This window comes from Centruroides sculpturatus, unplaced genomic scaffold (assembly GCF_000671375.1).
Source record: "Centruroides sculpturatus isolate CEXI.00-Female unplaced genomic scaffold, Cexi_2.0 scaffold261, whole genome shotgun sequence".
NCBI lineage: Eukaryota > Metazoa > Arthropoda > Arachnida > Scorpiones > Buthidae > Centruroides > Centruroides sculpturatus.
Window position 1 is genome coordinate 338,823 of NW_019384426.1, and position 17,553 is coordinate 356,375.

Here is a 17,553-nt window from a genome sequence, read left to right on the forward strand (position 1 = left end):
AAAAGTTAAAATAATTAATTATATTTTCACCACACGTCATCATATACCGTATCGTGATTATATATAAAATAATCACTAGCTTAATTAATTTTAAAAGATTTATTATAGTTTCACGCTTTCCTATAACGCGAAGGAAAATTTAGGGATTTTTCCAAATTTTAAGTAGCTAATAAGCATTTTTCTTATACTTAAAAAAAAAAAAAAAAAAAGTGTGTTAGCTAGTGAGAGGGTGAAAGTAAATTAATTCGTTCTACCATTCACAGATGTCAGCACTACTTTCCAGGAAAACTCATCAAAGCTTTTCCCTGAGTATCACCTTGAGTTGTTGATTGAAGTAGGGGAAAAGGGGAAGTGATAGAAATACAAACAACTCGTCCGTTCCACATCAAGCCACCTGAGCTTTACTACCATCCTTTAACATAACAAGGAAACGAATCCATTCGTTTAATTAGCAAAAATTTCCTTATTCCAACAGGAAATTCTACATTAAGCGAGGAGGGAAAAATAAAACATGGAGATTTTTTAATTCCCTAAAATCTAGTTTCGAACACTTTTATTTTATTTTATTCTTTTACACTTTTATTCGATACGCGAATTTAGGTTGGAGCCATTAGCATCTTGATTATTAGCATTAAACAAATAGTTTAATAAACATTAATGTTGAGTAACACGCGAACGACAGGAAGTTGAGGTTAAATCGTCGACCTCCCCCCTACTTTACGGGCGATAAAATTACATTCGTTGCAACCCCCTCTCGTCTTTGATACTCTTAGTGGCACACAAAAAGGGGAGAAAAAACTGTTTACAATTTGTTCAAATTGTTTATAAGATACGAAATTTTCCCTCCAAAATGGGGATAGGAAAAAAGTGAGGAGATCTCCCCGTACACGTGACAGAAAAATCGACCTTGGTAGCTCAGCCGTCTCCGTTACCATGACAACCGGCTTCCGGGAAACGGGGAGGGAGAAGATGTGGGAAAACGGGTAGGATTTTTTTTCCTCTCCTCCTCCTCTGCTCTGTCCCTCTCCGTGCAACCGGGGTTGAGGGGATGTTTCAATAGCTTCGGGGCGAGAAACAACAGAACCGACATCGCCACTTCTACCAGTCTGGGACGATCCTTGTGTCTCCTAGACCCTATTTCTCACGGGGCCTCCCCCTAAAGTAGGGAGCGTCCTGTGGAGGGGGTGGAACAGGAAGTCGTATTTTTAGAAAAACCCAGGATGATGGGGAACATATGGAAAAAGTCGTTCGAATAATTTCGATCCCAATACCGAAAAATTTGCATTTAATGAAGGAAACTCCGACACGACACACCCTCGTGTAAGGATGAGGCGAAGTTATTAAAGCTTTCGTGACGTCAACGATTAACTCGGGGACTCACTCTCTCTCATTCTTTCTCCCCCCCTCGTCGAATCGGAAACCGTGCAATTCTTTCACAGATTCGAGGTTTCGTTCTCGGAACCACTTTTGCCACAAGTGGATCAACCCCATTATCTAAGAAGGGTGGAGAAATCCGAGATATAAAGTTACTTAAGTCGATTGTTGAGATTACTAAATAAAAATTCCACTAAATGGCAGCATCGTATGACTGAATTATTCATCTGAATCTGGATTTAAAAATCTGTTTTGCTCTCTTCCACGCATTTTATCAACTCCCAAATTTCTTTCCAGCAATGGCGTGTTAATGTTCTCCTCTTCTAAAACTTAAAAAATATTTCCAAATATTTTATAAATTTCTAAAAAAAAAATCTCTTTATATATTCTTACTTATTTAATTTTTTAAATAAAATTTACGATAATCAGACTTTCTGTTACTCAATTGTGCATTAAGATTGTGTTTATTTAATTGTACGTCAGGTTATTTTTTTACATTTTAGTGTAAATAATCTTATTTAATAGCCTAGATTTATATAAATCCAAGTAAAAGGCTTTAAAATATTTTAAAAAGCCTTACTACCCCACGTATGCTCTAATACATCACCTGAATCAATAGTAGAATGAGTTATGTACGAAAAGAATAGGAACCAGGCAGAAAAAAAATTTAAATATTTTTTAAAAATCTTTCCATTAGCAAAATTACTTCAATTTAAAAAAAGTATTATAAAAAAATATTTCAAAAACAATTAAAAATTTCAGTTTGCCTCCGCAGCGCCATCTTGTTACAGTTTTAAAAACTAATTCGAAGTAGGTACTGTACTCTGGTTGCTTTAAAGATAAAAATAAAATTAAAAAAATCATAACCCCGAAACGAATATTATATGCCTTAGATTTAAACAGGATAATTCAATTTAATAAAATGGGAAAGAACGGATGATGAAAAAAGAACTATTACTGTTCCATTTCTATTTTATTCACCTCACTGATACAAAGGCGATGATTGTACAATTGTATGCTCCGTTTCTGTACACACATTCAATAAATGGTCGATGAGGCAGCAATAAAAGCAAATGTTAGTCGAAAAATGAGAGAAAGACCGCTCGACTAAGTTGATAGAAACTGGAAAGACGATGGTTACGAAGGAGACATTCTCTTGAGATTCACGCTACTGGAAAGGGACGAAATACGTAAAGGAAAGAAAGGAATAAAAAAAGGGAGGGAGACTCGGCTAGAGAGAAGAGAGAAGGGGGCAAAACTTATTTCCGGCCAGACAAAAGGAAGAGCAGAAAGCACAGCATCCTACCGATCGATAACATCTAATTGTACGCTGGCTCCATCTAACGGTTCCCAAATAGACTAAACTATCTCATCGCTTTTAAAACCATTTTTTAATCATAAATAACCAAGCTATTCCGCTAAAACTAAATTTTAAAAAATGTTGAATTAATATATGTATTAAAATTCCCTTAAAATACTCACGCTAAGCAAAAATAACTAAAAAAAATTAATTAATGACATGGCGCCATCTATTAGTGACGACCGAGACATAATTTATAACTTTTTTGTTGTTGTTGTTAAGTTTTATCTTAGTAGATTAATGGAAGATTTCTAAAATTTGTGCAAAATTTATTTTTTATTAAAAAAAATATATTATTAATTTATAAGGAATTTAAGCTTTCGACCAGTTTAAAATAATATAAAAAATTGCGCCATCTATTAGTAAAATTAAGAATCTTTTTCCGAATAAATTATTTTAAAGGTAATTGATAGACTGGTAATACATTACAATGCTAAGGAGGGAAAAAATTTAATTTAAATTTTTCCCCTATTTTTCCTCATTTGTATCATATTTTTTATCGAAAATTTCTATCAATACATTAACTTATCGATGAGGAAGGAAGGAAGGAAGGAAATGGTGTTTATAATCGGAGGAGGGGAGAGAGAAAAAAATTAAAACATGACCTTATATAGTACACCGAACGTAAAGCGGGTCAAATTAACCATACAGATAAGGAAAAATTCAGTTTAAAACCATAAATTGACGATAAAATATTTAGTTTAATGATCTGCAATGTTTAGCAAACACCAGAGAAAAAAAAATGAGGGGAGAAAAAACACCCCATTTCGATATAGAAGAAATTTCTATTGTGAGTAATAGCAATGTTTCAATTGAGAAATCACCCCGAGTGTGGTCGGAGGGACATTTCTTTAAAAGTATTTTTTTCTTCTTCTTCCCCCTCAGGTTTATTTGTATAGTTTCTACTCTACGTGTCCCAACCCAGGACTGACACTTTCTGAAAAGAACTGCAGGAAATAGAGGAGGCCCTTAAGGCTATCGACACTTCCCTTTGCGGTAACACTCGAAAGGCTAAAAAGAGAGGAGGGAGGGAAGAAAAAAAAATCCACTATCACCTCCTCCTCCACCTCCTCCCCTGTAAAATGCTTATGGGAGAGTTACTAGGCCTCATATTCCTCTGGTACTACTTTCAACAGCGTAGTCACAGATGAGCAAATTGCCAGAGGCGAATTGACACACACACACACAATCCAGAATATGACCCTGTCTGGTTGCCATAACAACAGAATCTCAAGCGACCTTGAGCATGATCTCTCCATTTTGTCTCAAGTTACATTTATTGATAAGTTTCCGTATAAAACTGTGTCGCCGATTGTTCTGTTTTACTTTACTTCCGAACAACGAACGATAGGACTCTTTTTTTTTCTCTCTCTCTCTCTCCTGTGGATCAACAGTTAAATAGACGAATAGAAAAATGAAAGATTCTTTACGCATTTTTCTATAAAAATAGGATCAATTTTTCTCCTATCTTTAATTACTAAACTAAGCGCGGTTCTAATGAAACTTTTCAGGAACAGCAGGAGCATTTCGCAAGCAACACAGCCTTTTTCTCTTCATAAAATGGAGAAATTTTCCCACGCCAGTGTACAATACCGTCACGACTTTCATCTGACGTCACATTTACTCCAACAACCCTTTGTGCCCCACTATCGCGGGGTACAGAATATGGAACGTGTATGTAGGTGACGTCATGATAGAGAGGTCGATTCTTGTTTACGGAGCACCGGAATTAAATTCCAAACATTCGGGGGTGCGAAGCTTTAAATTTTCAAAAATCTTAAAGCGGAAGTCAAGAACCGTGCAAGGTCGAGTGAACGATCCTTCAGGTAATGCCCCGGAGGAACTAGAGAAGAAAAAAAAAACTTAAAGCGGATTTAGTCAATCACGTGATTCTACAAAAGGACACGACAGGTTACTGGGCGATATTCCGCAAACATATAAAACAACAAAAAAAATGAATACTAAGAATAATTTACGATATTCACACACGAAAATCAGATTTTTAAATAAAATATTTAATTTTCTTCTACAAGGTTTTACCTAACTCGGTTAAAAATAAACTGAATTTTCTCACATGGCGTACGGGTTAAGGCTAGTTTACTGTGTTACGAACATTTAAAAAAAATGATGCCGAAAGTTCGAACTGTTCTTAATTAAATCTAAAAAAAATCACAAAATTTTCTCATCGCAATAGAAGAAGAGTTGAAAATTTGCAGAATTATTATTATTAACAAAATATACATCATCTCGATTCAATTAGAATTGCCAAATTATATTTACAGTAGAGCGTCGTTTATCCGAAGGTCGGTTATCCGAAGAAATTCCAGTCGACAAATTTAAATTTTCGCCAGTGCTGTGGCGCTGTAATCTTTGGCTGTGTCTTCGGCTACTCAAATATTTTACGTTTTTGATACTAAATTAACTTCCGAAGTATAATTTNATTAAAAATCATTCTTAACATTGAATCAAGGTAACTTGACTTTAATATTAAGAAGTTGCAACTTTATTTAACAATACAAAAATCAATTCAACAATAATTAATTTTAATTGCATTAAAATTCTAAATATTAAAGAAGGCAAGCATTCAATATGGAGAAAGTGATTGAAGGAATTCAATGGAACATAATAAATTCAAGAAAAGCTTTTAGCTAATGATAAAACCAAAATATTCTACTAGTTCAGATAAACAAAACTTCAAATTAGCTAAAAGGTTAATTATTAAAATTTAATTTTTCAAAGCTAGACCATTATAAAGATTCCCAATATCTAAATAATAAATACATAATGACATTTATAATAAAAGAAGTTTATACATTAAATACTAGTTAATATTCAACTTTATTAATATAAAAATAATTTTTAGGAATTGATACCGACTTTTTATACATTATTATTGTAAGGTATCTAAAGAGTATAGTAGTTTTTCTTTAAAAATGTTTTAGAAATCTTATATCACACTTATAATGATACAAATGCTTTATAAATAATAGAATTATAAAAATCATCATCATATCTTACAACACATATAAGTTATACGATCCAAAAATAGCATTACCATTGTAAAAAAGCATAGCAGTATATAATTATAATTCAGCAAAACAGATGGAAGATAAACAAGGACACAAGTAAAATGATTATACACGTACAACTAAGCAAAGGAAAATAAATATGTACGACAAATAATTAAATTAATCATTTATAGCAATAAAATAAACGAAGTTCGGCTTAAATGACAAAAGTCGCAGCCAAATCCACATTTCGTAAGACAACGGCTTATAAAATGGGCTAAAAACACTTCAAAATTTATTGCTGGAATATAAAGGTATTCTCTTATTGATTTGTTTTGTGCAGTTTAGATTAATTTTGTTTTTATATAACAACAAAAACAGTGAAAAAAAAATATTTATAACAACAAAATAAACTGGCAAATAGCATATATAACAATAACATTCAAAGCTAAGCATTCGTTTTGTCATCAGACAAAGGCTCATAAACTAGACTCGAACAGAATCTAGTTATACCATAACCGATTTGACTTATCCGGGCTTGGATGGTTTTTGTCCACACGTATCATCTCACGCAAAGATTATGCCACAGTGGATCAAGGCAATCAAACAGAGGATTCTTCGCTAACCTGACGATGCTGTTTTTTGCTTCGAAAGTTCTGACACATACAAAATTCTCTGTTGTCGACTTATTTTATCCAGTTTTGGATTCATTTTATTTGTATCTAACAGAATAAGGTGAAAACTAATAGAGTAGCACATGATCAACTCTTCACATTTATTACAGAAAATCACCAATTTTTATAAAATTAATATGGAACCACTCCCAAAAAACGTATAAATTTATTAATTTGAATAAAAAACAGCACAAAAATTAATTTTGTAATTCGAAAAAACAACAAACAGACGACAAAAACAACACTTGGCGTCGTCTGCCTACGACCACCGCGCTAAGCCTAACGTGGAAATAAGTAAATGCCATTTCTAATGCCTTTACGAATAAATTACAACTTTTTAAGCTTTTAATATTTATTATTGTTGGCCTTTTATTATTTTTAACCACCTCTCACCTACCTACACTCCACGGTAACTAAGGTAAGACCCCTATTTCCCTCCATTAGCGCACTTTTTTTAATACCCGAGGGCCTAACCCGGCCTGGGTGACGTCATTTCCGGCGGGAGATGTACGACGTTTGACTTGGTCTCTTTTATCTTCCTCTTATAAAAATTATTTATATAATAATAAACTTTACTTTTCCTTTTCTTCCATTTTACCAAAAAAGATGACTGATGGTGCAAGAAAGAAGAGCATGCGCCGCTTATACCAAATAATTTGCGCATATGCAAATATAAATTGTGTCGTCGCCATCGTCGCCATTTACCATTCGTTTAAAAATGTTTAAATCGACAGTTTAAAATTATCATCGTTTACGACGTTAAGATTAATTTTTTTATATATTTTTTATTTTTAGTGTTATTAATATTATCGTTATTACTTTCGTATTTTTAGAAGAATTTATCACCATGTTTTTCTTTCTCTCTCTGCTCGCCGCCGCAGTGACGTCATCCAACTGCATGACGCAGTCTCGACGTCATTGCAGACGGAAGAGCAGGCTCGTTACTTATTCCGCACTCGACTGGAGAATAAAAGATAAAGATAGGAAAACAGAATATAGAAAAATAAAAGAAATATAAAAAAGAAAAAAGAAATTTTGACGTATTCCTAAAGGAAATAAATGCCGAAGATTGGATTATTTTACTTTATTTTTTTCTCTCTCCCTCTCTCTTTTTGTTAACTACGCAGTCGCTGTTATGCTAATAACAAATTTATGTTTTTTTTTCTATTTACGTAAATATTAAATTATTTTATGATATAAAATACTCTAAAATTCCTTTAAAATAATTTAAAGCATTAATAGTTATACAAGAATGCTTACAAATTTAAATAAAATGTTTTAATTCTAATCCGCCATGACAGTTAAAGGCAATTTGACTTGCTTTATCATGGAGTCGTCTTAAATTAATTTTTTTTTTATATTTAAAAATTTTTTAGGTTTAGTATCACACGAAAATAGATTATTTACACAACAAATTGTTTTTTTTTTAATTAAACTGAGACAAATTTTTAATTAATATGAGACAAATTTTCGTATTGCGCGCGAAAATTAATTTTTGAAAATTGAAATAGTAATTTCGAATTTAAATTTTTTTTTAGATTAAAATAATTAAATTTAAAGTAAAATTTTCCTAGTTCATAGTAAGTATACAGTGATTAACGGGTGATAAAGTTCTAGTCTGGAAGTGATCGCGTACGTCATGTTACGTAATCACTCGTTTTTGAAACTTCGAACCACGATTCTGGCACGATGCCGAACTTTCTCTCCTCTTGTGTTAACTATATAATTTTTCCACCCTTTTATCCTGAATGGGCAATGGTTTAACACGAGAATTTTCTGTTATCCAGACTAGAACTTGGTTTTGATGTTAAACTGCTCTTACCCATTATATCCGGGTGTCGGTTGTCTTTGATTAATCCCCTGTTGACTATATCCTTTCGGACCAGTCCCAGTCTGGTACGGTTGTTGAGCCGTTGATGTGTATGGGGTGGGTGCCATGCTGGTGCTACTACCCGTTCCTCCAAAAGACGAATGGACTGTGGGTCCGCTCTGAGTACTGCTAGACACTCCCCAAACTGTTGTCACCACAGAAAGTTGCTGTTGAGCCGTCTGATGATTCGGTGTCGGTGGTCCTGGCTGTTGCGATTGCTGCCATCCCAACGGTGCCATGGGATCACTAAAACAGGTATAACTGAAGGGGAAGAGAAAAAATATATCTTCCCTCAATAAAAACAACTCGACATTATAACACACATTCCCAAGCAGCAGTTTTCATCAATAATTAAATTGTTTACTGTACACATATTATGCAAAGATACCAGGAAAAAAATACGTAAATTTTCGCTTAGAACGACGGGATAGTTTAAGTATTTGCTTGGCAAATTGCCTATGAGATGTCATTTTAAATTGTCACAGCGTTGCAAAACGTTTATATACCTTTAAACACCAATAAAATTGCCACCAAAAAATAAAAAAAAGGCTTAATTTATACGATTTAACTAAACATTAAGCATTATTTAATTACTTAAAATTTTAACTATTACTTTTCCTTAAGAAAATAAATTTTAAGCGATTTAAACGCATTAAAAATCTCTCGTTTTATAACTAAAATTAAAGAATTTTTCCCTCTAAACAGGAAAATCTAGTATGGCTGAAACTCTGTAAAACGATACATCATTGTTTCTAAATTAAAAAATAAAATAAAAAATAAATAAGATAATATTCGCATTACATAATAACCTACGTAATATTATAAAAGTTAAAATAATTAATTATATTTTCACCACACGTCATCATATACCGTATCGTGATTATATATAAAATAATCACTAGCTTAATTAATTTTAAAAGATTTATTATAGTTTCACGCTTTCCTATAACGCGAAGGAAAATTTAGGGATTTTTCCAAATTTTAAGTAGCTAATAAGCATTTTTCTTATACTTAAAAAAAAAAAAAAAAAAAAGTGTGTTAGCTAGTGAGAGGGTGAAAGTAAATTAATTCGTTCTACCATTCACAGATGTCAGCACTACTTTCCAGGAAAACTCATCAAAGCTTTTCCCTGAGTATCACCTTGAGTTGTTGATTGAAGTAGGGGAAAAGGGGAAGTGATAGAAATACAAACAACTCGTCCGTTCCACATCAAGCCACCTGAGCTTTACTACCATCCTTTAACATAACAAGGAAACGAATCCATTCGTTTAATTAGCAAAAATTTCCTTATTCCAACAGGAAATTCTACATTAAGCGAGGAGGGAAAAATAAAACATGGAGATTTTTTAATTCCCTAAAATCTAGTTTCGAACACTTTTATTTTATTTTATTCTTTTACACTTTTATTCGATACGCGAATTTAGGTTGGAGCCATTAGCATCTTGATTATTAGCATTAAACAAATAGTTTAATAAACATTAATGTTGAGTAACACGCGAACGACAGGAAGTTGAGGTTAAATCGTCGACCTCCCCCCTACTTTACGGGCGATAAAATTACATTCGTTGCAACCCCCTCTCGTCTTTGATACTCTTAGTGGCACACAAAAAGGGGAGAAAAAACTGTTTACAATTTGTTCAAATTGTTTATAAGATACGAAATTTTCCCTCCAAAATGGGGATAGGAAAAAAGTGAGGAGATCTCCCCGTACACGTGACAGAAAAATCGACCTTGGTAGCTCAGCCGTCTCCGTTACCATGACAACCGGCTTCCGGGAAACGGGGAGGGAGAAGATGTGGGAAAACGGGTAGGATTTTTTTTCCTCTCCTCCTCCTCTGCTCTGTCCCTCTCCGTGCAACCGGGGTTGAGGGGATGTTTCAATAGCTTCGGGGCGAGAAACAACAGAACCGACATCGCCACTTCTACCAGTCTGGGACGATCCTTGTGTCTCCTAGACCCTATTTCTCACGGGGCCTCCCCCTAAAGTAGGGAGCGTCCTGTGGAGGGGGTGGAACAGGAAGTCGTATTTTTAGAAAAACCCAGGATGATGGGGAACATATGGAAAAAGTCGTTCGAATAATTTCGATCCCAATACCGAAAAATTTGCATTTAATGAAGGAAACTCCGACACGACACACCCTCGTGTAAGGATGAGGCGAAGTTATTAAAGCTTTCGTGACGTCAACGATTAACTCGGGGACTCACTCTCTCTCATTCTTTCTCCCCCCCTCGTCGAATCGGAAACCGTGCAATTCTTTCACAGATTCGAGGTTTCGTTCTCGGAACCACTTTTGCCACAAGTGGATCAACCCCATTATCTAAGAAGGGTGGAGAAATCCGAGATATAAAGTTACTTAAGTCGATTGTTGAGATTACTAAATAAAAATTCCACTAAATGGCAGCATCGTATGACTGAATTATTCATCTGAATCTGGATTTAAAAATCTGTTTTGCTCTCTTCCACGCATTTTATCAACTCCCAAATTTCTTTCCAGCAATGGCGTGTTAATGTTCTCCTCTTCTAAAACTTAAAAAATATTTCCAAATATTTTATAAATTTCTAAAAAAAAAATCTCTTTATATATTCTTACTTATTTAATTTTTTAAATAAAATTTACGATAATCAGACTTTCTGTTACTCAATTGTGCATTAAGATTGTGTTTATTTAATTGTACGTCAGGTTATTTTTTTACATTTTAGTGTAAATAATCTTATTTAATAGCCTAGATTTATATAAATCCAAGTAAAAGGCTTTAAAATATTTTAAAAAGCCTTACTACCCCACGTATGCTCTAATACATCACCTGAATCAATAGTAGAATGAGTTATGTACGAAAAGAATAGGAACCAGGCAGAAAAAAAATTTAAATATTTTTTAAAAATCTTTCCATTAGCAAAATTACTTCAATTTAAAAAAAGTATTATAAAAAAATATTTCAAAAACAATTAAAAATTTCAGTTTGCCTCCGCAGCGCCATCTTGTTACAGTTTTAAAAACTAATTCGAAGTAGGTACTGTACTCTGGTTGCTTTAAAGATAAAAATAAAATTAAAAAAATCATAACCCCGAAACGAATATTATATGCCTTAGATTTAAACAGGATAATTCAATTTAATAAAATGGGAAAGAACGGATGATGAAAAAAGAACTATTACTGTTCCATTTCTATTTTATTCACCTCACTGATACAAAGGCGATGATTGTACAATTGTATGCTCCGTTTCTGTACACACATTCAATAAATGGTCGATGAGGCAGCAATAAAAGCAAATGTTAGTCGAAAAATGAGAGAAAGACCGCTCGACTAAGTTGATAGAAACTGGAAAGACGATGGTTACGAAGGAGACATTCTCTTGAGATTCACGCTACTGGAAAGGGACGAAATACGTAAAGGAAAGAAAGGAATAAAAAAAGGGAGGGAGACTCGGCTAGAGAGAAGAGAGAAGGGGGCAAAACTTATTTCCGGCCAGACAAAAGGAAGAGCAGAAAGCACAGCATCCTACCGATCGATAACATCTAATTGTACGCTGGCTCCATCTAACGGTTCCCAAATAGACTAAACTATCTCATCGCTTTTAAAACCATTTTTTAATCATAAATAACCAAGCTATTCCGCTAAAACTAAATTTTAAAAAATGTTGAATTAATATATGTATTAAAATTCCCTTAAAATACTCACGCTAAGCAAAAATAACTAAAAAAAATTAATTAATGACATGGCGCCATCTATTAGTGACGACCGAGACATAATTTATAACTTTTTTGTTGTTGTTGTTAAGTTTTATCTTAGTAGATTAATGGAAGATTTCTAAAATTTGTGCAAAATTTATTTTTTATTAAAAAAAATATATTATTAATTTATAAGGAATTTAAGCTTTCGACCAGTTTAAAATAATATAAAAAATTGCGCCATCTATTAGTAAAATTAAGAATCTTTTTCCGAATAAATTATTTTAAAGGTAATTGATAGACTGGTAATACATTACAATGCTAAGGAGGGAAAAAATTTAATTTAAATTTTTCCCCTATTTTTCCTCATTTGTATCATATTTTTTATCGAAAATTTCTATCAATACATTAACTTATCGATGAGGAAGGAAGGAAGGAAGGAAATGGTGTTTATAATCGGAGGAGGGGAGAGAGAAAAAAATTAAAACATGACCTTATATAGTACACCGAACGTAAAGCGGGTCAAATTAACCATACAGATAAGGAAAAATTCAGTTTAAAACCATAAATTGACGATAAAATATTTAGTTTAATGATCTGCAATGTTTAGCAAACACCAGAGAAAAAAAAATGAGGGGAGAAAAAACACCCCATTTCGATATAGAAGAAATTTCTATTGTGAGTAATAGCAATGTTTCAATTGAGAAATCACCCCGAGTGTGGTCGGAGGGACATTTCTTTAAAAGTATTTTTTTCTTCTTCTTCCCCCTCAGGTTTATTTGTATAGTTTCTACTCTACGTGTCCCAACCCAGGACTGACACTTTCTGAAAAGAACTGCAGGAAATAGAGGAGGCCCTTAAGGCTATCGACACTTCCCTTTGCGGTAACACTCGAAAGGCTAAAAAGAGAGGAGGGAGGGAAGAAAAAAAAATCCACTATCACCTCCTCCTCCACCTCCTCCCCTGTAAAATGCTTATGGGAGAGTTACTAGGCCTCATATTCCTCTGGTACTACTTTCAACAGCGTAGTCACAGATGAGCAAATTGCCAGAGGCGAATTGACACACACACACACAATCCAGAATATGACCCTGTCTGGTTGCCATAACAACAGAATCTCAAGCGACCTTGAGCATGATCTCTCCATTTTGTCTCAAGTTACATTTATTGATAAGTTTCCGTATAAAACTGTGTCGCCGATTGTTCTGTTTTACTTTACTTCCGAACAACGAACGATAGGACTCTTTTTTTTTCTCTCTCTCTCTCTCCTGTGGATCAACAGTTAAATAGACGAATAGAAAAATGAAAGATTCTTTACGCATTTTTCTATAAAAATAGGATCAATTTTTCTCCTATCTTTAATTACTAAACTAAGCGCGGTTCTAATGAAACTTTTCAGGAACAGCAGGAGCATTTCGCAAGCAACACAGCCTTTTTCTCTTCATAAAATGGAGAAATTTTCCCACGCCAGTGTACAATACCGTCACGACTTTCATCTGACGTCACATTTACTCCAACAACCCTTTGTGCCCCACTATCGCGGGGTACAGAATATGGAACGTGTATGTAGGTGACGTCATGATAGAGAGGTCGATTCTTGTTTACGGAGCACCGGAATTAAATTCCAAACATTCGGGGGTGCGAAGCTTTAAATTTTCAAAAATCTTAAAGCGGAAGTCAAGAACCGTGCAAGGTCGAGTGAACGATCCTTCAGGTAATGCCCCGGAGGAACTAGAGAAGAAAAAAAAAACTTAAAGCGGATTTAGTCAATCACGTGATTCTACAAAAGGACACGACAGGTTACTGGGCGATATTCCGCAAACATATAAAACAACAAAAAAAATGAATACTAAGAATAATTTACGATATTCACACACGAAAATCAGATTTTTAAATAAAATATTTAATTTTCTTCTACAAGGTTTTACCTAACTCGGTTAAAAATAAACTGAATTTTCTCACATGGCGTACGGGTTAAGGCTAGTTTACTGTGTTACGAACATTTAAAAAAAATGATGCCGAAAGTTCGAACTGTTCTTAATTAAATCTAAAAAAAATCACAAAATTTTCTCATCGCAATAGAAGAAGAGTTGAAAATTTGCAGAATTATTATTATTAACAAAATATACATCATCTCGATTCAATTAGAATTGCCAAATTATATTTACAGTAGAGCGTCGTTTATCCGAAGGTCGGTTATCCGAAGAAATTCCAGTCGACAAATTTAAATTTTCGCCAGTGCTGTGGCGCTGTAATCTTTGGCTGTGTCTTCGGCTACTCAAATATTTTACGTTTTTGATACTAAATTAACTTCCGAAGTATAATTTTTTATTGTTTTTATATTTTTCAATATATTTATTTTGTTTGTACAAAATAAAAAAATAATTTTTAACGATACAATAGTCTTCGTTAGGCTTAACATCGACGAAAATTCAACGCGAAGCGACACGCAACGGAGAAAAATTTCAACACGGGATAAATTAATATATTTTTTCGTACATAATTGGTTATCCGAAAAATAAGTTATCCGAACAACCCCAGTCCCCAATTGATTCGGATAAACGACGCTCTACTGTATTAGGCTATATTAAGGCTAATTTAATAATTACGTATGAAACAATTTGGGCTAGAGGTAGGCGGTTAGATGTGCCATCTCGTGATAAGTTTACTAATCAGAGATAAATTAAATTTTTAATTTAAATTTGGAATATTCTGGACAAAAAGATCGGCACTCGAACCCGCAACTCCCGCTTGCCGAGTAGATGCGTTGTCAGTTAGGTTACCCGAGCCGATTATTCCTAAAACGAGAATAAATCTCGATTTTTCTGATATTCTGTAAAAGTTCAAGCTTAGTTCTTGATAAATACTTTATATCAAGAATATCTCTCGATTCGTTTTCCGCTTAAAGTATATCCATTTCTTTAATTACTTCGAAAAAATATCCATATTAATTTTTAGTTTCTAGAGCTAGTTTCAAGAAAACTTGATTCTAGATCTTACTCTCTAGAATTTAATTTTTAAATATCAGATTCAAGAAATCCAGAACCATTTACATTTATTTTTTATTTTTTAAGAATACTCAGACTCATCTTTAATTCTTCACGAAAAGTTTACTCTTTCTTATATTCCAGACAAATCTAGAAAATCCAAACTCACTCTAAGCTCAAGAAAACTTCAAGAAAAATCTAAGTTCAAAGTTTGTTCAAGAAATCCAGATTCAATTTTTTTAAAAAAGATAATAGAATTTTTCAATAAATTATGCCAAAAATTGATTTACTTTACTAATTATTCTTGCACCAAAGAGGGTTAAAAGTGATTCCATTTTTCTGTAAATTTAATCAATTTAAAATTCTCTTAGATATTTTCGGACATAAATTCGAATCTTGAATTAAATCAAATTAAAATTTAATTGAAAATTATCGAATTAAAACTCACTCATTCATCGATCGTCACATGATTCGAACTCGCTAAACAAAGCACTGAAATTCAAGAAAAATCTAGATTTTTCTTGAATTTCGAAACAAAATTCTATAACGCCCGCATTTTTAATCTATAACAGTATATCACTAACACGAAGAAAATGATCTGCAAAGTAAAAAAATACCGAGTAGAGATAATAATCGCTAACAGATGATACAGCAATCTATAAGACTGTAGACGACAAAATGCCAATAATTGTTATTTTTCACGTTACGTTATTTATTCTAAACAATAATTTTATTTTTTTAAAAAAAATATATATTATTATTTCTAAGAAATGATTAAAATTTCTTTATAAAATTTAAATATTCTAATTTTATTTCCAAAAGCACACCCTTAACGCGGAGTTCAACCTTTAACATAAATAAAAAGTCAATTGGTTACAGCGAGCTTTTGTAAATTTACAAGTAAAATTGGATAATTAATTTACCTCTGAGGCGGAAGGTTCTTCTGGAGGGGTTGATACATCGCACCTGTCTGTTTATTAGGACTTTCTCCACCCGTGCGGCACTTCTGATGCCGCAGTAGAAGCAAACGGCCTAACTCTTCACACCAAACCGAAAGTAAAGCTGTAAGAAGAGAGGGAGGGAGAGAGGAAAAAAAAAAAAAAAAGAGAATCAAAATTATTATCCTCAAATATGTTATCGTCCTATTTCTTTCCAACTGTTCACTCTCTAACAACGACTTTAACCGGGGGATCAGTTTTTATTCAATAGAGATCTACAGTAGTGAAGTGCTGGCACTCGGTTGAGTTACAATCCCAGACAAAAAGCAGGGATCGTTTTAAAGCTGTAGAAAACCATCCATTGGATTGAGTTCTGTTTACATCAGAGAATTCTTTCAGATCCTCTGCGGCTTCGGTTGAGAAAAAGTAAAATACTTTAGGCTCAAAGGGACTTTTCCTGGCAACAGTAACAGAGAATTGAAGTTACATTTTCGTCTGCCATATAAACGTTATACCTATATTTACCCTTCATAAATGAAGACCTTGTGATAAAATCGCTTGATAACTATGGAAATTTGATAAGGTTTTTTTCCTTTTTTTATTATTAATTGGTTTAAAATAGTAGCGCCGATACTCTAAAACCATTTTCACACTCTAAAAACCACAGACTTATATAATTAGTTTCTCACCGATTCTTCCTGTAGGAAAAACTAGTTTTTTTGTTTGTTTTTTGTTTTTAATTTCCTAGACTGGTAAGAATTTAGTAACTTTATTACTTATTTTGGAGGAAAATTTATAAATGTCTTCCAATTTTTATAAGTTGTTTTTTTAAGTAATTTAATGGATGACAACCTATTTTTAAAAACTGCTCGATTTACTCGAACAATAATTTACAATAGGTAACATAGCTTAGGGCCTCAGTAACAAGTTCAGTATATGCGTTAGGGCCTCACGCTTTCGAATCTGTTATTATTTAGTAGAGAAGGAGCAGCTATCGAATTAAAGCGACAAGTTTAAAATCCGGCTTCGTCTTTAGAGTGGCCCAGAAGTCAATTAACCACTGTGACGATTAAGCATTTTAATTTCGATAGTGTATCCCAAACGTCAAATATTTGAACAAAGATGACAATTTAATATTTACGTGGCTAATTAACTCTTAGCCCACCCTAAAGATTTAAAAAAAATACGATTAAGAGTAATTTATTTACAGGGTGGCCCAAAAGTCAGTTAACAATCGTAAGCACTCATTCTTACTCAAATACTTGATCACGTTTGCACGTATTGTACATTACAAGCGCACCTGGATAACTGATTTTTGGGCCACACGTAATTACGTATGAAACAATTTGGGCTAGAGGTAGGCGGTTAGATGTGCCATCTCGTGATAAGTTTACTAATCAGAGATAAATTAAATTTTTAATTTAAATTTGGAATATTCTGGACAAAAAGATCGGCACTCGAACCCGCAACTCCCGCTTGCCGAGTAGATGCGTTGTCAGTTAGGTTACCCGAGCCGATTATTCCTAAAACGAGAATAAATCTCGATTNAATATAAAATAAAATAAAATATAAAAAAAAAACTGTTACGTTTTCTTTTCGATTTTTAGTATTTGTTCATGTTATAAATTGAAGTGTAGCATGACTGTAGACTTAATGAGTGCGGTCTACAGGT

General features: G+C 33.3%; 1 protein-coding gene across 5 annotated transcripts in view; it reads right to left on the reverse strand.

Annotated features, from left to right (window-relative positions):
• The window catches only part of LOC111619583 (zinc finger MIZ domain-containing protein 1-like), a 111,180-nt gene that overhangs the window by 26,398 nt on the left and 67,229 nt on the right, over positions 1-17,553 (reverse strand). For all 5 annotated transcript variants that reach the window (XM_023361332.1, XM_023361331.1, XM_023361337.1 and 2 more), the window contains one exon: positions 15,867-16,005. In XM_023361332.1, coding sequence (XP_023217100.1) covers positions 15,867-16,005 — 139 coding nt within the window. The remainder of the gene's footprint in view (positions 1-15,866; positions 16,006-17,553) is intronic.